The 25,338-nt window shown below is 45.3% G+C and overlaps 1 protein-coding gene across 2 annotated transcripts in view; it reads right to left on the bottom strand.

Annotated features, from left to right (window-relative positions):
• LOC311129063 (formin-like protein 2) overlaps window positions 1-25,338 on the bottom strand; it is a 104,982-nt gene that overhangs the window by 39,086 nt on the left and 40,558 nt on the right. For both annotated transcript variants that reach the window (XM_084161331.1, XM_084161330.1), the window contains exons 2-6: window positions 17,762-17,845; window positions 12,255-12,335; window positions 6,377-6,453; window positions 3,656-3,739; window positions 2,685-2,834 (exon numbers count right to left, since the gene is read on the bottom strand). In XM_084161331.1, coding sequence (XP_084017457.1) covers window positions 2,685-2,834; window positions 3,656-3,739; window positions 6,377-6,453; window positions 12,255-12,335; window positions 17,762-17,845 — 476 coding nt within the window. The remainder of the gene's footprint in view (window positions 1-2,684; window positions 2,835-3,655; window positions 3,740-6,376; window positions 6,454-12,254; window positions 12,336-17,761; window positions 17,846-25,338) is intronic.

The following is a 25,338-nucleotide window of genomic DNA, read 5'->3' as shown; positions in this document are numbered from 1 at the left end:
GCTCTGGAACAGGTTTTCATCAAGGATCTCTCTGTACTTTGCTCCGTTCATCTTTCCCTTGATCCTGACTAGTCTCCCAGCCTTGACACTGAAAAACATCCCCACAACATGATGCTGCCACTACCAGACGTGACGCTTGGCATTCAGGCCAAGGAGTTCAATCTTGGTTTCATCAGACCAGAGAATCTTGTTTCTCATGTTCTGAGTCCTTTAGGTGCCTTTTGGCAAACTCCGAGCAGGCTGTCATGTGCCTTTTACTGAGGAGTGGCTTCCGTTTGGCCACTCTACCATCAAGTGCTGCAGAGATGGTTGTCCATCTGGAAGATTCTCCCATCTCCACAGAGGAACTCTGGAGCTCTGTCAGAGTGACCATCGGGTTCTTGGTCACCTCCCTGACCAAGGCCCTTCTCCCCCAATTGCTCATTTCGGCTAGGTGGCCAGCTCTAGGAAGAGTCTTGGTGGTCCAAACATCTTCCATTTAAGAATGATGGAGGCCACTGTGTTCTTGGGGACCTTCAATGCTGCAGAAATGTTTTGGTACCCTTCTCCAGATCTGTGCCTCGACACAATCCTGTATCTGAGCTCTATGGACAATTCCTTCGACCTCATGGCTTGGTTTTTGCTCTGACATGCACTGTCAACTGTGGGACCTTATATAGACAGGTGTGTGCCTTTCCAAATCATGTCCAATCAATTGAATTTACCACAGGTGGACTCCAATCAAGTTGTAGAAACATCAAGGATGATCAATGGAAACAGGATGCACCTGAGCTAAATTTCGAGTCTCATAGCAAAGGGTCTGAATACTTATGTTTATCTGTTTTATCTGTTTTTTAGTTTTAATACATTTGCAAAAATTTCTACAAACTTGTTTTGACTTTGTCATCATGGGATATTGTGTGTAGATTGATGAGGAAAAAATATAATTTAATCGATTTTAGAATAAGGCTGTAACGTAACAAAATGTGGAAAAAGGGAAGGGGTCTGAATTATTTCCGAATGCACTGTATGTGCATCTTAAATGGCACCCTAGTGCACTACTACAGAAGTATAGCACTATATAGACAATAGGGACGCACCCATAGCCTCAGTCTCCTATAGGATCTTCCATCTGATCTCAACTCTGCTAGACATGAGTATTAACACTGTAGCCCCACAGCCCCTTGTACATACGTGCCAGTACACCGACACACTGGATGCATCCCAAATGGCACCCTATTAACTGTGTTACGTTTGACCAGGGCTCTGGTCAAGGTTTTGCACTATATAGGGAATAGGGTGCCATTTGGGATGCAGCCACTAGCCTAACAGAAGAAGCTCATGTGTAGTGAGTTGAGATTAATTGAAAATGAATGTAGCTTAATCCACTATATGTGAGTTAGGATAATGTTGGGATCAGTGGAGGCTGGTGGGAGGAACTATAGGAGGTTGGGCTCATTGTAATGACTGGAATGGAATAAATGGAATGATGTCAAACATGTGGTTTCCATATGTTTGATGTGTTTGATACCGTTCCATTGATTCCATTCCAGCCATTACAATGAGCCCGTCTCTCCTATAGCTCATCCCACCAGCCACCTCTGGTTGGGATTGAGATGACATGTGCTACATGTTATGTTGTCAATGGTTTCCTTTGTGCAACGGTTCTTGTAAAACCTGTGAGTTACTGACAGTCAGACAAAAGGATTAGCCGTCTGTGAGAAATCAATGGGAATTACACACTGGCACATCATTGAAACGAAAGCGGGGATTAACACACAGAGTCAGAAATAGGCATAACTAGATGACCCTGGTTTAAGGTAAACAGGATGAGAATTTCAATGTTCAATGCTCAATGTTGGCCCAATTATAAAAAATATGTATCATTCGTATCATATTCATCACATAACATATCATATTTGTAAAATTCCTGTGGAAAAGATAGTGTTAGAAAAAGGGGGATTTCCGGCTTGTTCAGTAGCTACGAAAACCCCATTGTCAGCGATGTGCGGTAGAGATATCATATTCCATAACAGCCAGCCAGTGGGATAATTATGAGTCAGACGACCGTCCCAAATGGCACCCTATTCCCTATGTAGTGCACTTTTTTTGACCAGGGCCCATAGGGCTCTGGTCAAAAGCACTATATAGGGAATAGGGTGCCATTTGGGACATATCCAAAGATAACATCTTCTATCCTGCCAATCCGTGCCACACTTAAACGTGTCTTAAGCCATTTAAAGCCTTTAGGGCCTCATGACCACAACAAAAAACGGCCTTTTCAGACATCACATGAAATGTGTGCGCTTTCAGAACCATCAAATACAAACACGTGAATGAACCCATAGCATCAAATTTGGGAACTATAACAATCCAGACTAAGTGAACCACAATCATGACTTTTCAAACCATTTCTTATAGATTCAACAAACATATCATGTTTTAAATACAGATTTATGACTACGTTATCATTGTGGTGTAGCCTTATAGTAGCCTCTAGCCTGTAATGTATGGTTAGAGTCCAGTAACTTTCCCCAAATTCCCAGGTTTTCCAGAAATCATGGTTGGAGGATTCCGGATTTCATGCTTATTCCCCTGTTGATTCTAGGAAACTTCAAACTGGGATTTCTGGAAAATCTGGGAATTTGTAAAAAGATTACCCACATTTTTCAAGTCTAGGTATGGTGTTGAGGTATGTGGTTTACCGTAGCGTGGAGTGTCGCCCGGCGCGGGAGATGCTGTTCCCGTTGATGGGGGACGGGAGGTTACTCCCCCCATGCAGGTCCTCTATGGATCTGCTCCAGGGCTTGTCCACCGAGTTCTCCGGGTTGTTCTCCACGCTGTCGCCATCAAACCTGGAGAGGGGAACACACAGGAAAGGACAGGAGACTTAGATATCCTAATACATCACAGTACTCTCTGATCACAGTCCAACAATGGCTGTGTCCCTAATGGCAACTTATTCACTTTATAGTGTACTAGTTTCGACCAGGGCCAATAGGTAGTAAAAGTAGTGAACTATTTAGGGGATAGAGTGCCATTTGGGGCACAACCCTAGTCTGTTTAACACACTATCAAAGTAGGTAGAAGTGTATAAAAATTCTGCTTAAGTGAAACATATGGAATATATGTGGCTATTTTCTAATGGAAAGGCAGGGGACTAACTTGTACCAAGCGAATCAAGGTAAACACTCATTGATGGGGTAACCATTTGATACGCGTTGGACAGACTAATAACATAGGGTCTAAAAGTACATTTAAAATGTAACTGCCACGTAAAAAATGCCATTGGCTCTGAATGGAAACCTTGTGATCACGCCATCTATGAATATAATCTATATGCCAAACAGAGCAAATGTCTATGTCCCAAATGGCAACCCTATATCCTATGTAGTGCACTACTTTTACCAGGGCATGTAGGGAGTCCCACAGGGCTCTGGTCAAAAGTAGTGCACTATATAGTGAATAGGGTGCCATTTGGGATGTGTCCAGTGTCTCGGGAGCCGTTCGGTCACCACATTCGATCCGTGACTCAGTGTTTCTGAGAACGAGGCAGCAGTAGCAGCAGTGTCGAGGAGATGCATCACTGATTAGGCAGAAAAGGGCCATTGTGCTCATTGTCTGGCCTGCGTTATACGAGGGCATCTATAGAGTGAAAAGAGCCAGAGTGACTTACGTGACAGCGTACTGTGCAAAAGAAAGATATTCCACCAGTACATCCAGACCTTTGTTTTCTTCGTTTAGGAATTCTCTCACCCACCTAGAATGAGAAATAACACACAGTGTTAGTCCAATAACAATATTAGGCTCACACAGACAGTATGTAGGTCCACAGTGAGAGACAAATCACAAACATTAGACACATAGAATTGTCTGGGATTCAGCCATTTTATAATTGAGATACACGTCAAGTGATAAGGGTTTGAAACATGATCTAGCTATAATAAAACACTTGAAATAAGTCCTGGCATAGAGAGAGGGGGGTAACAGAGAGAGAGAGAGAGCGAGAGCGAGAGCGAGAGAGAGAGAGAGAGAGAGAGAGAGAGAAAGGGTAAGAGAGCCAGAGAGAGAGTTAGTAGGAGAGAGTGAGAGAGATTTTAGATTTCCCAGACATTTCTCTCACTCTCTTCCCATCAGTCACTGGGAGGAATAGTAATGAGCCGGTTGGGGACTTCAAAGCCTTGGTGGTACCCTGGAATACGGCAACACGCACGCACGCACACACACACACACACACACACACACACAGGCACACACACACACAGGCAGGCAGCTCCCCTCTCCTCCCTACCAGGGAGGGCCTTGACGCTGATCAAAATACAATTTCTAGCTTTCTCACCGACACCAGTGCAAAAGTGGGCCACCTATTCAGCATGCTGGCGCTTTCATTTGCACTTGACAGTGAGGGAAAGCAGAGCCGTCTTTTTGAGAGACAATACAGCATGTTTGACTAATGACAGTCACTCCCCTCTCTCTCTCTCCCTCTCTCTCCTTTCCATATTTATGAGCAAGGGACTCACTCACAGAGTATCTTTCTTTATTAGCGATCCACCAGCGTCGGGGCCAATTACTTTAACGGGCTGGGATTGCACCGTGATTACAGAGAATTTGCGTCGGATAAACAGAATGACACACAGCCAAGCCTTTAGAAGTACTGTGATGATCACTAACAAGGGACATGCTCGTCGGAGGGCAGGGTTGCATTCATTAGGCACTAAAGGGACGAAAATGGATTGAAACATGGAGGGCAGAATTGCGCCCTAATGAACTGGACCTCTCAGTCTGACTATGGTGTGGCTACATTCTGACTTGTGTTGCTAATAAAAATGGTTCCTTTTAAGGGCATGGGGCCCTTTATAGTAGTGTATTATAAAGGGAATATGGTGCCATTTGGGACATATCTAAGGTGTGGAGGTGTGACCTGACCTTAAACAGGCACACGGTAATCATGACCACACGACAACAACAACAGTTTGATGTAGAATATGACAATGTATCTTGTCAACAATTGAACGAGGTGAAAGCAATTGAAAGGCAGTGTTGTACTCAGTGCTACTGAGAAAAGGGTATCTCCACTATCTGTAGATGCAAGATGTGTCTTCTCCTCTGAAAAAGGACTGATTGTTATGTTGCCTACTGGTCATCACACTGTTTTCTTCTGTTTTCTGCCCTCCCCCTCTTTATAACCGCCACCCTCCCTCCCTCCCCTCTCCTCTCTCTCTCTCCCCCTCCCTCCATCTCTCTCTGGGAAAAGATAAGGCTTCATTATCTTATCTAGATTAGGCAGATTATTAATGTAATCTAGTTTAGCGACATAAGGTCACTAAAACAAGGCACAAGATAATCCACGTAAACAATGCCTCCCCTCCTGGCTTTGTTTTGGGAGACAGACCTCCTCCACCGTGACTCGGTTTTGTGGTTCAATGTGTGTGTGTGTGTGTGTGTGTGTGTGAGTGAGTGAGTGAGTGAGTGAGAGTGAGTGAAGGAGAGAGAGAGAGAGAGAGAGAGAGAGAGAGAGAGAGAGAGAGAGAGAGAGAGAGAGAGTGTGAGTGTGTTGGTGTTGTTGGGACCCTGAGATCCTGTGACTGTTGTTGTGTTATAGTGCCTGGCTAGCTGGAGTCTTTTTTTATTGATTTTTATTTTACCTTTATTTAACTAAAATGGGCTCCCGAGTGGTGCAGTGGTCTAAGGCACTGCATCTCAGTGCTTGAGGCGTCACTACAGACCCCCTGGTTCGATTCCAGGCTGTATCACAACCGGCCGTGATTGGGAGTCCCATAGGGCGGCGCACAATTGGCCCAGCGTCGTCCGGGTTTGGCCGGTGTAGGCCTTCATTGTAAATAAGAATTTGTTCTTAACTGACTTGCCTAGTTAAATAAAGGTACAAAAAATAACTAGGCAAGTCAGTTAAGAACAAATTCTTATTTACAATGACGGCCTACACCGTCTGTGTGATGTGTTGTCATGGTACAAGACTGTGGCTGTCTGGTCTCCTTTCTGTGGCAGCATCCCAAATGGCACCCTATTCTCTCTGTAGTGCACTACTTTTGACCAGGGCCCAGGTAGGGAATAGGGTGGCATTTGTGACGCAACCTATGTCTTCCTGTCCCTCACAGCTGTCTGTCAGTGGTGCCTGCCGTGTCACCAGTGACCTTGCCCCAGTCCCATCAGCCCCACTGCTTCCTGCTGTCCCTTATCCTGTTGTAGTCCCTTATCCTGCCTATAGCTCCCAGCATGCATCCTGGCTTCATTACTCCCTGGGACCACAGCTGACCTGGGATGCGTCCCAAATGGCATTCCCTTTATAGTACACTACGTTTCAACAGGCCCATAGGGAATAGGGTGCCATTTGGGAAGCAAGACTTTCACATTCACACACATATCAATTACTACCCACCCTATGTGATTTGTCCTTAATGAAATTTCCAGTTCTCTCAGGACTTGGGTGGACTCCTGCACTCTCCGTCTGAATTTCTGGGGGCAAAAAAAGGGAATTATTATTAACATTTCATCACTCTGATCTGGTGGGTTATAAATCCTAAATCATACAACAGACCCCACCGCTGCCATTCTGAAAAGGAAATGTCCTGAAGAAAATGTGTGTGCTTTCTTGTCTTGAATAGGGTTGCAAAATTCTGGGAACTTTCAATAAATTCCCTGGTTTTCCGGAAAAGGCAGTTCCTCCTTATGGTACGATATAATCTCCTGCATCCCAAATGACACCCTATTCCCTATATAGTACGCTACTTTTTTATGGGCTCTGGTCAAAAGTAGGCACTATATAGGGAATAAGGTGCCATTTGGGATGCAGCTATAATCAACTCATTAAATTGGTCCTGGCTTGTGTTTGAGCTGCCGGGCCCTTTACACACATCGACCATAGATCCATTCTAGTCCTGTGTGCTGTTACCGTGGTTTTACCGCCAGGAGAAAATGCTCGGGGGACTGAAGTGTTTGACATGACCTGCATGTGAATACACAACGTGACACAAGTGTTTTTGAGGAGGGGCCCCTCTCTCTCTCTCTTTCTCTCTCTCTTTCTCTCTCTCTCGCTCGACTCCAAACAAAAGCCCTGCAGCCTGTTGCGCAACAGCTGTGAGGAGGAGGAGGAATACAAAAAGCACGAAAGCGTGAGCGACGGGGCTCGCTAGCAGCATTCGTAATCAACGCCCAGAAGAACCAATGTTGATCACTACTAGTTCAGAGGAAGAAAACAATCTCCCTGATGACAGAGAGTGAAATCATTGCATCACCAATGACAGAGACAGAGGCTCCCAGTATCCATATCCACCCAGTTTGGCTGGGGCCTTTCCTTCCCTTTCCATGCTGTGTCCATAGTGCATAGTGTAGGGAATAGAGTGCAATTTGGGATGCACTCTGTATCTATCAGGGAGGAAACAAACAGAGCTAGACTCAGTGTTAGAAACACAGAGATAGAGAGAGAAAGGGAGAGAGAGAGAGCGAGAGAGAGAGAAGTACAGGGACGTTCCCATTGCCAGGGCTTCTCTGGGCCCGTAATACTGGGCTGGGGGCCGGTGGTGTGTGTGTTTGGCACATGTGGAGATGAGAAACAGAGTGTTTTTATTAGGGAGGAGCCCCTTTGTGTGTTTGTGTGGAAAGCAGAGCAAGTGCGAGGGGTACTGCGCAGACTCCCTGACCCCCCCCCACCCCCACACACAGTCACGTACACACATACACAAACACCCCACTCCTCACTAAGTACTACCAGCTGCAGCGCAGATCCAGAGAGAGCAGGGGAGAGAGGAAAAGAGAGGAGAGAGGACAGAGAATAGGGGGATATAGAGGAGAGGGAGAGAGAGAGCAGAGTGAAACAGAGGAGAGAAAGCAGGGAGAGATAAATAAAGCAGGGAAAGAGAGCGGGGGTAAGAAGAGAGAGCAATAGAGCAGGGAAAACAGGGGGAAAGAGAGAGATAGCAAAGAGAGAGAAAGAGGTAGAGAGTGGGGAGCTCTGATGAGTGGGGAGCAGTGCGCGCTCCGGAGGGGTCATCCTGGAAACAAATCAAAGGCTGATACATTCTTGGGGACTTTTTGGAATGGAAATCTTCCTCCTTGGCTGTCTATTGGCTGAGAGCTGTCCAGAGGAATGCACTGGGCCTGCATATGTAAAGTGGAGGCAATGACCTCCAACTCCGGCTCTCCACAGAGACACAAAGTGGCAATTGTTTGAGTCTGAAGAAAAGGGGGCTGAGCAGGAATGTAAAACCATAACTCTCTCTCTTGCCTCTCTCTTTCCCTGTCTCTCTCTCTATTTCCCCTGACTCTCTCTCTCTATTTCACCCCCCCCCCCTCTCTCTCTCTCTCACTCCCCCCCCCCCCCCCTCTCACTCACTTTCCCACTCTCACTCACTTTCCCCCTAACTCTCTCACTTTCCCCCTCTCTCTTTCCCACTCTCCCCTGGTGCAGGCTGAGAACTATTGTTGGAACATGGTATAAGCCCTACGTTAGAGGGAGCAGACTTAGGAATATTGGAGAAGTTTCTCATGGTCCTTCTCTACCACGGCATGTGCTAAACGGCCCATATAGGCCTACATTTCGATGTGAAAATAAACACGGGAGGCCAGGGAAGTCTTTCCTCCAACCCACTCATCTGAGAGCAGCTTAGACCTGTTTTAATAAAGCGCTGGTGCCTCTCGCTTAAGGCCCGATTGTGACAGACGTTTTCAATAAAGATAGAGGAAGACCATACTTGGGTCAGTGCTGTTAGACAAACAAAGAGAGCGATGGCTAACATATGCAGGCCCTGGAGTCAGTGAATGTGTCCCAAATGGCACCCTATCCCCTATATAGTGCACTACTTTTGACCAGAGCCCTATAGGTCTCTCCATGGACCATAAGTAATGCACTATAGGGAATAGGGTGCCATTTGGGATGCAACCAGTGTATAATAAATCCTTCCTTCAGCCATCGCAGTGCTAAGTGTTTACACCCTGACAGAAAGAGAGAGAGAGAACCTGGACCAGTCACTTCCATCATCTGGGAGCCATCCTCCCATACACTAAGGCTCTGTTTCAAATGGCACCCTAATCCCTATATGGTGCACTACTTTTGACTAGGCTCTGGTCAAAAGTAATGTAATACAGTGAGGGAAAAACGTATTTGATCCCCTGCTGATTTTGTACGTTTGCCCACTGACAAAGAAATTATCAGTTTATAATTTGAATGGTAGGTTTATTTGAACAGTGAGAGACAGAATAACAACAACAAAAAATCCAGAAAAACGCATGTCAAAAATGTTATAAATTTATTTGCATTTTAATGAGGGAAATAAGTATTTGACCCCCTCTCAATCAGAAAGATTTCTGGCTCCCAGGTGTCTTTTATACAGGTAACGAGCTGAGATTAGGAGCACACTCTTAAAGGGAGTGCTCCTAATCTCAGCTTGTTACCTTTATAAAAGACACCTGTCCACAGAAGCAATCAATCAATCAGATTCCAAACTCTCCACCATGGCCAAGACCAAAGAGCTCTCCAAGGATGTCAGGGACAAGATTGTAGACCTACACAAGGCTGGAATGGGCTACAAGACCATCGCCAAGCAGCTTGGTGAGAAGGTGACAACAGTTGGTGCGATTATTCGCAAATGGAAGAAACACAAAATAACTGTCAGTCTCCCTCGGCCTGGGGCTCCATGCAAGATCTCACCTCATGGAGTTGCAATGATCATGAGAACGGTGAGGAATCAGCCCAGAACTACACGGGAGGATCTTGTCAATGATCTCAAGGCAGCTGGGACCATAGTCACCAAGAAAACAATTGGTAACACACTACGCCGTGAAGGACTGAAATCCTGCAGCGCCCGCAAGGTCCCCCTGCTCAAGAAAGCACATATACATGCCCGTCTGAAGTTTGCCAATGAACATCTGAATGATTCAGAGGAGAACTGGGTGAAAGTGTTGTGGTCAGATGAGACCAAAATGGAGCTATTTGGCATCAACTCAACTTGCCGTGTTTGGAGGAGGAGGAATGCTGCCTATGACCCCAAGAACACCATCCCCACCGTTAAACATGGAGGTGTAAACATTATGCTTTGGGGGTGTTTTTCTGCTATGGGGACAGGACAACTTCACCGCATCAAAGGGACGATGGACGGGGCCATGTACCGTCAAATCTTGGGTTAGAACCTCCTTCCCTCAGCCAGGGCATTGAAAATGGGTCGTGGATGGGTATTCCAGCAGGACAATGAACCAAAACACACGGCCAAGGCAACAAAGGAGTGGCTCAAGAAGGAGCACATTAAGGTCCTGGAGTGGCCTAGCCAGTCTCCAGACCTTAATCCCATAGAAAATCTGTGGAGGGAGCTGAAGGTTTGAGTTGCCAAACATCAGCCATGAAACCTTTATGACTTGGAGAAGATCTGCAAAGAGGAGTGGGACAAAATCCCTCCTGAGATGTGTGCAAACCTGGTGGCCAACTACAAGAAACGTCTGACCTCTGTGATTGCCAACAAGGGTTTTGCCACCAAGTACTAAGTCATGTTTTGCAGAGGGGTCAAACACTTATTTCCCTCATTAAAATGCAAATCAATTTATAACATTTTTGACATGTGTTTTTCTGGGTTTTGTTGTTGTTATTCTGTCTCTCACTGTTCAAATAAACCTACTATTAAAATTATAGACTGATCATTTCTTTGTCAGTGGGCAAACGTACAAAATCCGCAGGTGATTAACTACTTTTTTCCCTCACTGTATATAGGGTGTCATTTGGGATGCAGATCAAACCTGCCCCATACCATAGTACACTCCTCCTCATAGTCTTACATCTGACTACAATATGAGCACTTCTCATCCACCATCCTCCCTCTTTATATTCTTCTCTATTCCTCGCTTCTCCTTGCCAATTTTGTTCTTCATCATTCAGTCTCCAGAGAGAAACGCTAATCTTTAATCATGTTCGGTATCATTAAAAGAGTGTACTAAGTATGCGTCCCAAATGGCACCCCCATAGGGATCTGGTTAAAAGTAGTGCACTAGAAAGGGATTAGGGTGCCATCTGGGATAGACTTAGACAATGGCGATGCTCTGACGGAGACGTACGCCAAAACATAGAAGGGACATCGATAATGCAGCTAGGGATGCAGGAGTGCCAAAATACAAGATGTGTCGCGATACATGACATATTCCCTTTGCTTTTTCTATCAGGGGACGAGACAAGGGACAAACTTCAACACTATGAAAAATGAATGTTCGAAATAATTCAACATTAGCCTAACTCAGCTAAGCAGGGAAGATGATGGCATAGACAGACATTCTACTTGCGTAGCAGACGTCACATCCATCGGCAGATACAGATCTGAACTCTCGCTCTCTTCACGCTGCCGTAGCGTATAATGTGTCTCTGAAACTTTAATTCCAGCCAGGCAGCGTAATTAAATTATCTGGAGCAATTTGCTGTTATTCTGGCAGAGTCATTCAGTTAATTTGTTTTTATCACAAAGAGCGACAACTCTGTGTCTGCGACCCAAATAGTACCCTATTCCCTTTATACCATATGGGCCCTGGACAAAAGTAGTGCACTATAAAGGGAATAGCGTGCCATTATGGACGCATCCCTTCTCACAGCGGCACGATCTCTCTCCGCGAGCCAAAACTCTGCCTATTGGCAAGGCCTGAAGGTTGGCTGACACTTTACTTTAGAAAACCCTTCTGTAGCCAAAGAGTCAGCCTTAGCCAGTCCTGGCTGCTTCACTCCCATAATGCTACCACCAGCACATTGTGGGGATAATATCATAACAGTCCTTTAAACTATGGTTAGGCTCTGCAAGGCCATGTTAAACCTATATGCCTACATCCCATGATGATGTTCCATTCATTTGGGGTGGAGACATACAGTAGCTGGACCTACACAACTGATGTTGTGGGTTGTGGTTTCATCTTGACATTACTGATTTGAAAGTGCAATGTCCCTTTAACTCCAAGGGCCCACTACTTCTCGGGGCCACTGGACCTTCTTTCCACAGCCATAGGGACGGTGGGATATCCTGGTGGTGTGGGGCTGGTTTAAAGGGGAAGAAAGAGGCTGAGGCAGTGGAACAGTTGGTTGGGAACAATCAACTCTCTCTCTCTCTCTCTCTCTCTCTCTCTCTCTCTCTCTCTCTCTCTCTCTCTCTCTCTCTCTCTCTCTCTCTCTCTCTCTCTCTCTCTCTCTCTCTCTCTCTCTCTCTCTCTCTCTCTCTCTCTCTCTCTCTCTCTCTCTCTCTCTCTCTCTCTCTCTCTCTCTCTCTCTCTCTCATTCTCTCTCATTCTCTCTCACTCACCTTCCTGGTGACGGCCGGGTCCAGATAGCCCCTCAGCTTCTGGATGTATGTGTGAGGTGGGTTCTTCACTTGGAATCGTTCCTGTGAGAGGGAGAGACAGACATATGGAGAAAGAGAGAAAGAGAGAGAGGAGAGAGAGAGAGAGAGAGAGAGAGAGAGAGAGAGAGAGGAGGACAGACACATTAGAATACTTTCGCTCTCATTATGTAGTTACTCAGCTAACTGTGAAGGGTTAAAAGGGACAACATTACACAAAATGTATATTGGTGTATGGACAATTGTGTTTAGCATCGGATATGAGCTACTTTGCTCAAGCCTGCGGGCTAAGAAACATCACAGTTGTTGTTTTATATCGGCACTCGAATCAAAGGCATAAGATCATCACTCACAGGGACCCCAATATTATTGACTCGTTTTGATTCTCTTGCCTCAATGTGAAACCAGCTGGTGGTGGAATTATATTTTTGGAATGTGGTGGAGACTGACTACAATAACAGCTGATCTTGACACGGACACCCCTCTATATATTATCGAATCTAGCAAAATCCCCATCATGAATCACCATCATCCATCCAGTCAATGTAAATCATAGGGCTTTGTTGTGTTGTGAGAGGCTGGAGAGCTGGGAAGCAGTCTGTTTGAATGAGTCTGAGTACCAAACCGGACCCTATTCCCTATATAGTGCACTACATTCCCCAGGAAGTGCACTATATAGGGAATAGGGTGTCATTTGGGACAGGCCCTATGTCTGATTGACTCTCCACTCACACTGAAGTGGACGTGACCAGTATGCCTCAGCATGCTGTTAGCTACCACCCTAACAGAGGTAGTCTGTTGGACTCTGGTCAAAAGTAATGCACTATATATGGAATAGGGTGCCATTCGGGACGAAAACAGAGAAGTGGCCAGTCCAGAAGGGTGATTAACTAGTATACACAGCTCCTGTTCCCACATAATAGCTTTGTGTCTATGCAGTATTTATGCACTGCGGTGGGGCATCTGTGCCTACTAAGAGCTCAGGAGGCAGACTGGCTACCCCGGCTGCACTGACTGACTGGCTGTGGCTGGAAGTAGGCAGTTTTTTGCATTCCCCCCACAGTGCTCCAGAGCTCACTACATGTCGCTCGGCAACGCGGGTCAGACATGCAGGGATGCAGACTGAGAGTTGTTTTTATTTTCTGGGTGAGCGGTTTGATCATCCTATTGCTGGCTATGTGATGATGGCGATGGCCTCACCGTTACATCAATGCATGTGTGAGTGCTGCTGCCTCTCAGTCCCAAATGGCACCCTATTCCCTTTATACTGCACTACTTTTGACCAGGGCCCATAGGGTCACCCATAGGGCTCGGGTCAAAAGTAGTGCACTATATAGGGAATAGGGTGCAATTTGGGTGGCACACATGGAAACCATTGTTGGTGACAGGCTGCCTATGTTGCTAATACAAGGACAGGGGAATATATGTGGCGGGCCTATAGTGTAGAGAAAGTATATGAGATTTATAGGGGCACATATAAAATAGTTCCTGCATGGTCTATGACAGCCATAAAAGTAGTCAGACAATAGAGGAGGGTAGTGGTCTGGATTCCATCTGGGCTGTAGTAGAATCACTCCTCCTCTCTTCTGCACCTGCAGAATGGGGGCTGAGTAAGACAGGGGAGGGGGAAACTGGGAAGGTAGGGGTTAAGGGAGCTGGGAGAGTAGGAAGTGAGAGAATGGGAGGTTAGTGGTTAAAGGGTGCAGTGCCAGGGGCTTATGTAATATCCTGTGTGTGAAGGGAGAGAGGGGCTTGGTATAGCCGCCAGATAAAGAGGAGGAATGAATTCCTGGTAATTAGTTAAAGCCCCAAGTTAAAGACATGCTCCGGTACTTTGGCGACTAAGAAAGTATTTTTTAAACCTTCCGCTTTGGGCTAGATGTGTCAATGAGTAGTTCATTCATGCATAATCTATGAGCAGAATTACTGTCTTACCTCAATTAGCCTCGAAATCCCAAGTGTGAAAGCAACTGTTTTCTTGAAGCTGTGCCATGTAATTTTCTCTACATTTCCGCCCACGTGGGCCAGTCCCCTAGCAATTAGAGTTCTAGCCAATGAGCTTCAGCCCCTTGCATTTGAGTGACAGCTAGAAAGAGGCCTGCCCAGCATTATCCAATGAGGTTGCAGGGCGGGCCCAATGGCTCACTGGACACAGCAGAGAGAGAGAGAGAGAGCAATGACGTGGAGCACATATCTGCACATATGTGACGTAGTACGCACTTTTTGGGGACCACTTTTGGTTTGTGAGCACTACTTTCAGACCTACTGGCTAAAAAGTATACAAAAGTACCGGAGAGCGCTTCTCCCCCATTCTCAGAAACAGCACTGCAGTGTGGATGAGAGGACAGGAAGGAGAGGAGAGAAATCTCTCCCAGTTCAAAGGGATAGAGAGGAATCACTGAACATGTACCTTACTGGGGAGTCAGGCAGCTGATCTATCAAATCGTTACAACTCCTCTATGAATGGGGAAAGCAGACTTCTCTCTTCTGTGTTGCAGGAGGAACAAGTCGAGAGACACTTTGCTTCAAGGGCTTTTCCAATCTAAAGGCTGATGATGAAGCTTCATGAATAACTGGGTCGTTCCATGAAATGAGTCCCTTTTGGGTAGTGTTTTACATCACATCATTTTTACATTCTGTCATACAAAGCACATGTTCAACTTAATAAAAAACAAGTTTTCCCATAAAAAGGTTAAATAAATAAAATATACTATACTAAGTGCCTATTAAGTTCCAAATAAAGTAACAGGGTTGACTGTAACAGGGTTGACCGTAACAGGGTTGACAATTTAAGCTCAAATCGGCCATATATCCCGTTGTGACAGGAGGAATGGAAGCTTGTTGTGTGCAACAGAGAGGGGCAATTGAATGCAAAAAAAATGTTTTACAACATTTCTAGCCTGTCTATCAATGAGTAACAGGGTTGACGTGTTCTGCTATATTAAAGGGCACTCCACTTAATGTAACATTATTTAAAAAATATATCATTGTGCAAAATGTCTACTTAAATGATCAAAAGGTACTCTTTTCGTGAAACGACCCAACTTCCAAAAACATTGCTGTATCAACATTCCATCCACAAACAGAGAAGCCATATTTTATTTTACTTCTGCTCTTTTCTTGATTTGCGCTGCGTCCCAAATAAAATCAAATCAAATTTTATTGGCCACATGCGCCGAATACAACAGGTGCAGACATTACAGTGAAATGCTTACTTACAGCCCTTAACCAACAGTGCATTTATTTTGAATAAAAAAGTAGAATAAAACAACAAAAAAGTGTTGAGAAAAAAAGAGCAGAAGTAAAATAAAATAACAGTAGGGAGGCTATATATACAGGGGGGTACCGGTGCAGAGTCAATGTGCGGGGGCACCGGCTAGTTGAGGTAGTTGAAGTAATATGTACATGTGGGTAGAGTTAAAGTGACTATGCATAAATAATTAACAGAGTAGCAGCAGCGTAAAAAGATGGGGTGGGAGGGCAGTGCAAATAGTCCGGATAGCCATGATTAGCTGTTCAGGAGTCTTATGGCTTGGGGGTAGAAGCTGTTGAGAAGTCTTTTGGACCTAGACTTGGCACTCCGGTACCGCTTGCCGTGCGGTAGCAGAGAGAACAGTCTATGACTAGGGTGGCTGGAGTCTTTGACAATTTTGAGGGCCTTCCTCTGACACTGCCTGGTATAGAGGTCCTGGATGGCAGGAAGCTTGGCCCCAGTGATGTACTGGGCCGTACGCACTACCCTCTGTAGTGCCTTGCGGTCAGAGGCCAAGCAGTTGCCATACCAGGCGGTGATGCAACCAGTCAGGATGCTCTCGATGGTGCAGCTGTAGAATTTTTTGAGGATCTGAGGACCCATGCCAAATATTTTCAGTCTCCTGAGGGGGAATAGGCTTTGTCCTGAGGGGGAACACGACTGTCTTGGTGTGTTTGGACCATGATAGTTCGTTGGTGATGTGGACACCAAGGAATTTGAAGCTCTCAACCTGTTCCACTACAGCCCCGTCGATGAGAATGGGGGCGTGCTCAGTCCTCTTTTTTTTCCTGTAGTCCACAATCATCTCCTTTGTCTTGGTCACGTTGAGGGAGAGGTTGTTATCCTGGCACCACACGGCCAGGTCTCTGACCTCCTCCCTATAGGCTGTCTCATCTTTGTCGGTGATCAGGCCTACCACTGTTGTGTCGTTGGCAAACCTAATGATGGTGTTGGAGTCGTGCCTGGCCATGCAGTCATGGGTGAACAGGGAGTACAGGAGGGGACTGAGCACGCACCCCTGAGGGGCCCTATTCTTTATTTTGTGCCACTAGGGTGCCATTTGGGACAAAGCCATGATGTAGATGAGAGAGGTCTACTGAGGGTCAGAGTAAGGCTCATTAGGCATCATTACGTGATACAGTCTCTGATGGTTGTTTTCGTTGTGAGAGCATCTTTAATATTTGATCTAACTTCATAATTCCCGCCCCAAAATGTAATATTTCAACCCCCCTGAATGTATTTTCAGGATAAATATTGTTAAAAGCTAATGTACTTATCAGCCTTGTTTCTCTGGTTACCCCTACGAACATCGCAGTTGCCATGATTATACATAAAGAAATTTGGTGTAGCTATAATGTGACATGGAAAACATATTATTCAAGGCTTTAACATGGGTTAGTTATTTTGATGGCAAACATGAAAACCTAGAAGTCTATTTTTAGAAAATATGATCCAACTTTGTTTGCACAAACAGTGAAGAAAATATTGGATCCCGGCGTCTCACATCTCACACTGAAACTTTCCGAGGACAGAATTCCATCAGGTCATCTTTACACCACTAATTGAACCCTATGGGCCGTGGTCAAAAGTAGTGCACTAAATTGGGAATAGGGTGGCATTGCAAAATGCCAGACCACCTCACACATCACTTGATGTACGACAGTGACAGAAACATTAACTCCAGTCAGATACAAAAACGTGAAGAAATTTTTTTTTTTGACCAGGCAGCAAATTGCTAATTCTTCCCACTGCCACACTCCAGCTTCATTGTGTTCAGGGTGGCTTCGTATCAATTGTATCCTTAGCCTGAGCGGGTGCTTGGTGGTCCCTCTCTCACTCTCCTCTTTTCCCTCTGCTCAGTTAAGCAGAAAACACACTGGCAGAAGGGCCGAGCACTCAGTCTGCTGAACACAACACTTGCGTCGCAAATGGCACCCTATACCGTTTATAGTGCACTACTTTTGACCAGGTTCCATTGGGCTCTGGTCTAAAGTAGTGCACTATATAGGAAATATCCTAAGTTGAATGCACCAATTTGTAAGTCGCTCTGGATAAGAGCGTCTACTAAATGACTTAAATGTTAAATGTAAATATGGGATGCAGCCACAGAGTGCCCTCTTCATTGGTTAGACTTGTGAGTCACCGGACACACCGGATATTAGATCCCAAACTCGGAGTTTGTGAACAGGTTATTGACAGTGAATAAGCAACATCCCACCTGATCACAGATGAGCTCCCACTTTTTCTCATTGTCGTACTGCCGCAGTAGTCGCGCTTTGTCTGGAGGAAGGTTCATAGAATTCTGAAAGAGAATCAGAGAAAATGTCACAATAAGACATTTTAACACAGATGCCAATAATAACATGTACACAATGACGAAACGTCGACCCAAAATGTCAGAAGACAACACAGACAAAGCGGGTATAGTGCATTACTTTTGATCAGAGCCCTGTGGTTAAAAGTAGGCCACTATTTGGGGAATAGGTTGCCATTTGCGCTGCAGCCTTAATAACTGTTCTGTCCTCGTGAGAGAGGCTGTGATGGCTTGTGACATATAGAGGTTAAGGAGTAGCAGGGCGAGGAGAGAAGTGTCAACTAATGAGTCTGACTCTGGGGGCTGTGGCTAGGGGATGATGATCTAACCCCTTTCTGTAGTCTGTATACAGGGTGTGTGTGTGTGTCAGTGTGTCATCATTAATGGGATTGCACTACTGTATAATATAACCCCTGTCTGTCGTCTGTAGAGCTAGGAGCCATATCTCTCTCTCTCTGAGACGAGCCTCCCTTCATCATAATAAGCAACATCAAGTACAATCACTCAGCACCATTTAATCCCTCAGGGATCCCCAGGCACAGCACCATGCCTGTGTAGTGTGTGTGTGTGTCTGTGTGTTTTGTGTGTGTGTGCAAGCGTGTCATCATTCTATGGGATTGCACTTCTGGATCCACACAAGCATGCAACCGGCGGCATACTGACAGAGTAAGATAGGGGAGGGTCTGTCAGGGAGAGTATTGATTATAAGGCCTAGTCTCCCCAGTGCTACTACGCATCCTCATTAAGGAAATCCAAACTCCTTTCTGCCTTGAAATAGGTCCTCTGCAATGAGATAGGTTTGTCTCACATATACAGTATGTAATCTTAGATTTATTGTAGCGAAACCACACAATAAAACAAACTGTAAACATCCAACCAAACGGTTTAGCCACAAATACAACTTTCTATTCCATTTTGTTTGGTAATTGGGAACTGGAAACAAAAAGCTGCTTTTTTAAGAGGATTTGAAAGTGACATGCAGAAGGCAGTGATGTGTTGTATTAGCGGCCTGCTATTCAACGCCCATGTGTTGGTTAAAGGGAGAATCTGTGATTGCTATAAAAAAAGCCTTTTCAATTCATTATACCCTTTGCTTTGTTATTGTTTGAATTGCAGATTGTCCCTGCTACATGTAGTCCGTAGTCCCTCTTCCCAAGAACGCCAAGGTAACCTGTCTAAATGACTATCGCCCAGTAGCACTCACATCTGTAGCCATGAAATGCTTTGAAAGGCTGGTCATGGATCACCCTGCACACACTCCAATTCGCATACCGCCTCAACAGATCCACAGATGATGCCATCTCTTTTGCACTCCACACTGCCCTTTCCCACTTGGACAAAAGGAGCACCTACGTGAAAATGCTGTTCATTGACTACAGCTGAGCGTTCAACACCTAAGGACCCTGGGACTGAACACTTCCCTCTGCAACTGGATCCTGGACTTCCTGACGGGACGCCCCCAAGGGGATGAGGACAGGCAACAACACATCCGCCACGCTGACCCTCAACACGGGGGCCCCTCGGGGGTGCGTGCTTAGTCCCCTCCTGTACGCCCTGTTCACCCACGTCTGTGTGGCCGCGCACGATTTCAACACCATCAATAACTTTGCCGATGACACGACTGTGGTAGGCCTGATCACCGACGACGATGAGCCGGCCTATAGGGAGGAGGCAGTGTGGTGCCAGGACAACAACCTCTCCCTCAACGTCAGCAAGAGAAAGGAGCTGATCGTGGACTACAGGAAACGGAAGGCAGAGCACGCCCCCATTCACATCACCAGGGCTGTAGAGGAGAGAGTCGAGAACTTCAAGTTCCTCGGTGTCCACATCACTAAGGATCTATCATGGTCCAAACACACAAACACAGTCGTGAAGAGGGCACGACAATGCCTCTTCCCCCTCAGGAGGCTGAAAAGATTTGACATCCTCAAAAAGTGCTACAGCTGCACCATTGAGAGCATCTTGACTGGGTGCATCACCGCTTGGTATGGCAACTGCTCAGCATTTGACTGCAAGGCGCTACCGAGGGTAGTGCGTACTGCCCAGTACATCACTCGGTCCGAACTCCCTGCCATCCAGGACGTCTATACCAGGCGGTATCAGAGGAAGGCCCTAAAAATTGTCAAAGACTCCAGCCACCCAAGTCATAGACTGTTGACTCTGAAACGGGGACCTAGGTTCAGTTCGCACTGTGAACCCGAATTAATACAAAAAATATAAAAAATTAATAAAAACACTAGGCCTATATTCTATGCCTACGCTGCGTTGTATGCTATTGCCTCATGAATAAATCAGAGCTGAAAATATATTGTAGGCTAATCTTAACTGGCGAATTTCAAAGTATCCTTTTGTGAGGCGCAGCCGGGAACTCTGTAGATGGCGAGTGGTGGGATCGATAAACCAGAATTGGAGGATCCTCCATCATTGTTTAAATCTCCAGTTTGGGTACATTTTGGCTTCACAGTCGATTACAACGGCGATGGACAGAGAGTTGTGGATAAAACGTTAATAGTTTATTCTCCACTACTCAACCAGAATAGCCCAGAGTGGTACATGTAGATTGTTGTAGTTGTCGGCCAGTCACAAGTAATCAAAGCGCCACTACGGTCATAGAGCCTCCGTGTGAGGCAAAGCAAGTTAGGAGATGATCTAATCAACGGAAAATGGAATTAAAATGAAGGAATTAAAAGTTAAATGACAAGTATATGGTACAACGACCAAGAGCCAACAGGTAGGCTGCTATTTAATAATCTGAATGGAGGTGTTGTTATTTGTAACTGTAGAACAGGAAGAAAGCACATGCAGACTCAATTAGCCTGGCTAGTTAGCTAATATAGCTAGCTGGCTATCTTAGCCAATTAGCTTCTCTCAGTTTGAAGCAGTGAATACAGCTACTAAATAATCCTATTGGATGATAAATAACCTAGCTATGACAAGCTAGAAGTTAGTATTCTAGCGCGAGTGGGCTTGTTATGGTTGGTTGCTGTCTCTCTGTCTCTCCCTCCCTCCTCCTTGCTCCCGTTTCACTCGCTCACAGTAACACACCGCAAGGCCCCTCCTCCGTCTGCTCTCCCTCGCGCTGTATCAGCTCTGGTTAATAAAGTAGCTTACAAATGGACTTTTCTACTGCTTCCCTCACTCGGATCTGACCATGTCTATACGGAACTGGTCGTCCTCGGGTCTCTATATTGGGTCTCTATATTGAAAAATGTATTTATGCATATTTGTCCGGCTGAGAAAGCTCCAGGTCCATTTCGGAACGGGTCCAACTTTTTCGACTTCTACTTGAGAGGCCCAACATAACAATCCCTGTCACAACAGATAATGCCAGGAACATTGTGAATGATGTCACAGAAACTGGACTTGGGCCACAAATAGGGTGCCTTTTTGTTTTGCGTACTTAGCCAAATAAACAAAAATTAACTAGAGTAACTGTTGGCATTTCATTTTCCGAAACCGAACCCCTGCACATCGACTCGATACTGATACCTTGTATATAGCCAAATTATCGGTACTCATTGTGTATCTATTATTACTTCTATTATCACGTGTTTCACTTTTCTAGAATTTTCTCTCTGCATTGCTGGTAAGTAAGCACTTGACTGTTAGTCCACACTTGCTGTTTACGAAGCCCTTTCTTTTTCGGTTCGCTTACCCTCCTTAAACAACATCTGCTTTATGTAATGTCCCCCTGAAGACTGTGGTTGTCTCGTTTTGGCCCCAACCCCGACTATACCCCACCCATAAGTGCATTAGAAAAGATTGAAACAATTAGCTGGTACTTAATCGGCACCACACACCCAAATTCATGGGCTAGCCTAGCACACACTCACTGACAGAAACACACCATATGACCATAACCTTTGTTATTACTCGGAAACAACAAAATGTGTTAGGCTAAAACGTGAGGCAATTGTTCAAATAAGAAACGCAGATTTTAAACAAGAACCTAGATATTCAGCATTTTATTTGAGTGATTGCAATTGTGCGAAAGTACGTTGTGAAATACAACCCAGGGCTGTGGCCCATTATGTTACTATGACTGTTGAACATCATGTCTCCGTTATAAACACAGACTACCAGTGGTGCAGGGAGAATGTTTTCCACTGTTTAAGGAAGGAAAAATTTGGCCATTTTACAGTGTAGTGCAGTTTTGGGTTATTTTGTACTCTGATTAAATCGTCAGGATCATCTATCAATGTGTGTTCAGCACTGGGACCAGCTAGTCTATGTTTTTCCGCCACTGAATTTTCCAGAGCCACACGGTGAGGAGAGCTAATGGAAGACAGATGGGGAATATCCTGGAACTCAAATCAAATCTTATTGGTCATATGCGCCGAATACAACAGGTGTAGACTTTACAGTGAAATGCTTACTTACGAGCCCATTCTCAATAATGCAGAGTTAAAAAATAAGACAAATATTTGCTAAAAAAAAATGAAATAGTAACACAATAAAAACAATAACGAGGCTATATACAGGGAGTACCAGTACTGAGTCAATGTGCAGGGGTACGAGGTAGTTGAGGTAATTGATGGAATACAGTATACATGTAGGTAGGGGTAAAAGTGACTAGGCAATCAGGATATATAATAAACAGAGTAGCAGCAGCGTATGTGAAGAGTGTAAAAGTGTGTCTATGTGTGTGTGTGTGTTTGTGGCGTCAATATCCATGTTTTGTGTGTGTGTGTGTATATGTGTGTGTATACAGTGAGGGAAAAAAGTATTTGATCCCCTGCTGATTTTGTACGTTTGCCCACTGACAAAGAAATGATCAGTCTATAATTTTAATGGTAGGTTTATTTGAACAGTGAGAGACAGAATAACAAACAGAAAAATCCAGAAAAATGCATGTAAAAAATGTTATAAATTTATTTGCATTTTAATGAATTTAAAATAAAAATAAAACATTATCTGCCATGCTGACCCTTAACACAGGGGCCCCTCAGGGGTGTGTGCTTAGCCCCCTCCTGTACTCACAGTTCACCCACGACTGCTTGGCCAAGCACGACTCCACCATCATGTGGTCCTCTGTAGCTCAATTGGTAGAGCATGGTGCTTGTAACGCCAGGGTAGTTGGTTCGATCCCCGGGACCACCCATACGTAGAAATGTATGCACACATGACTGTAAGTCACTTTGGATAAAAGCGTCTGCTAAATGGCATATTATTACTGTATTGGGTTTGCTGACGACACAACGGTGGTAGGCCTGATCACCGACAACGATGAGACAGCCTATAGGGAGGAGGTCAGAGAACTGGAAATGTGGTGCCAGGACAACAACCTCTCCCTCAACGTGAGCAAGACATAGGAGCTGATCGTGGACTAGAGGAAAAGGAGGGCCGAACACGCCCCCATTCACATCGACGGGCTGTAGTAGAGCGGGTCGATAGCTTCAAGTTCCTTGGTTTCCACATCACCAACAAACTATCATGGTCCAAACACACCAAGACAGTCGTGAAGTGGGCACGACAACACCTATTCCCCCTCAGAAGACTGAAAAGATTTGGCATGGGTCACCAGATCCTCAAAAAGTTCTACAGCTGCACCATCGAGAGCATCCTGACCGGTTGCATCACCGCCTGGTATGGCAACTGCTCGGCATCCGACCGTAAGGTGCTACAGAGGGTAGTGCGTACGGCCCAGTACATCACTGGGGCCAAGCTTCCTGCCATCCAGGACCTCTATACTAGGCAGTGTCAGAGAAAGGCCCAAAAAATGGTCAAAGACTCCAGTCCCCCAAGTCATAGACTGTTCTCTCTGCTACCGCACGGCAAGTGGTACCGGAGCGCTAAGTCTAGGTCCAAAAGGCTCCTTAACAGCTTCTACCCCCAAGCCATAAGACTGCTGAACAATTAATCAAATGGCCCCCAGGACTATTTGCATTGACCCACGAATACACCCATGCATACCCCACAAGACATGCCACCAGAGGTCTCTTCACAGTCCCCAAGTCCAGAACAGACTACCGGAGGCGCACAGTACTACATAGAGCCATGACTACATTCCACATCAATTAACTCATACAAGCAGTAAAATTAGATTTAAAAAACAGATATACCTTATGGAACAGCGGGGACTGTGAAGCAACACAATCATAGGCACAGACACATGCATACACACACACAATAACATAAACACTATACACACACATGGATTTTGTGTTGTAGATATGTGGTAGTAGAGTAGGGGCCTGAGGGCACACAATGTCTTGTGAAATCTGTTGTGAATGTACAGTAATGTTTTTTAAATTGTATAACTGCCTTAATTTTGCAGGACCCCAGGAAGAGTAGCTAATGGGGATTCATAATGAATACAAATACAAATACAAGCAAACAAAGTCTGTTTTTACATCCATTGAGAATGACAATAATTCCTCAATTCCTCAACTTGCGCAAATAGCCTACAGCTGTGTCTGTCCCGAGCTCACTGGCACAGGAAACTGATGGCCCAGAATATTTCATACAATATTGCAAGGAGCTTCAGGCCGGACCCTCAAAACTTCCTTAATATTAGAGATCGCACACCAGCTGTTGTTAACAAAGAGACACACACCACCCCTCTGATCTTACCGGACTCTTCCGTTCTGTCCTGATTCAGATTCAGAGTGTTTAATAGTCACATGTACAGGGTTGCAGGTGTGATTGCAGGGTACAGTGAAAATATTAGGCTCCGAGCTCCAACATGAAGTTGGTTTTTCTATGCCGATGCATAGAAAAACTACCTAGATGTATATTATCCATGTCCTTGTTCAGCCATGACTCTGAGAAGCATAGCATATTACAGTTCTTAATGTCCCGTTGATAGGATAGTCTCGAACGGCGCTCGTTCAGTTTATTCTCCAGCGATTGCACATTCGCCAATCGAACAGAGGGTATGAGCGATATATTCATTGGCCGCGGTACTCTCATCAGGGTGACCGCACGCCGGCCTCCGCACGCCGGCCTCTATAGCGCCATCATCTCCTTCTCCGAGTTTCGGGGATTGGTTGACCAACTCCCTGACAAAAATGGCTGACCTTTATCCCATCATAAGAAGGTGCATGTACATTCTAGTATTCTAATCGCTAATTCTATTGGTCAGCCATTTTGGTCAGGGAGTTGGTCAACCATGGTTTGCCAGTGCTGTGATAAGATATTGTGTAAAATAATGAATTTCAGGAATGTATCTGCATTGAATGTTAGCTAGCTGAGAAGAAACTAACGTCCGTGGGTGTGGCGTAGTGTTTGGCCAAAGCAAGGAGATTGGTTAGCCAGGCAAATTCATTCCAATTAGACTGGTTTGGATTTCTCCCTGACCAATATGGCTGCCATTTTCACCCCATTCTGCAACTTTGATAGTTTATGACATAGCCCCTCTAGTAATTGAATAGGACTCTACGACATTGTCTCATGGTGACGGATGCTGTTGGGGAAAAGGCCATGTGAGGATCCATGTCTGATTCAGCACACAGAGCCTACACAACACAAGAAGCACTTAT

This window comes from Coregonus lavaretus, assembly GCF_964263955.1.
Source record: "Coregonus lavaretus genome assembly, chromosome: 5".
Taxonomy (NCBI): Eukaryota; Metazoa; Chordata; class Actinopteri; order Salmoniformes; family Salmonidae; genus Coregonus; species Coregonus lavaretus.
This window is presented reverse-complemented; position numbering and strand designations above follow the sequence as displayed.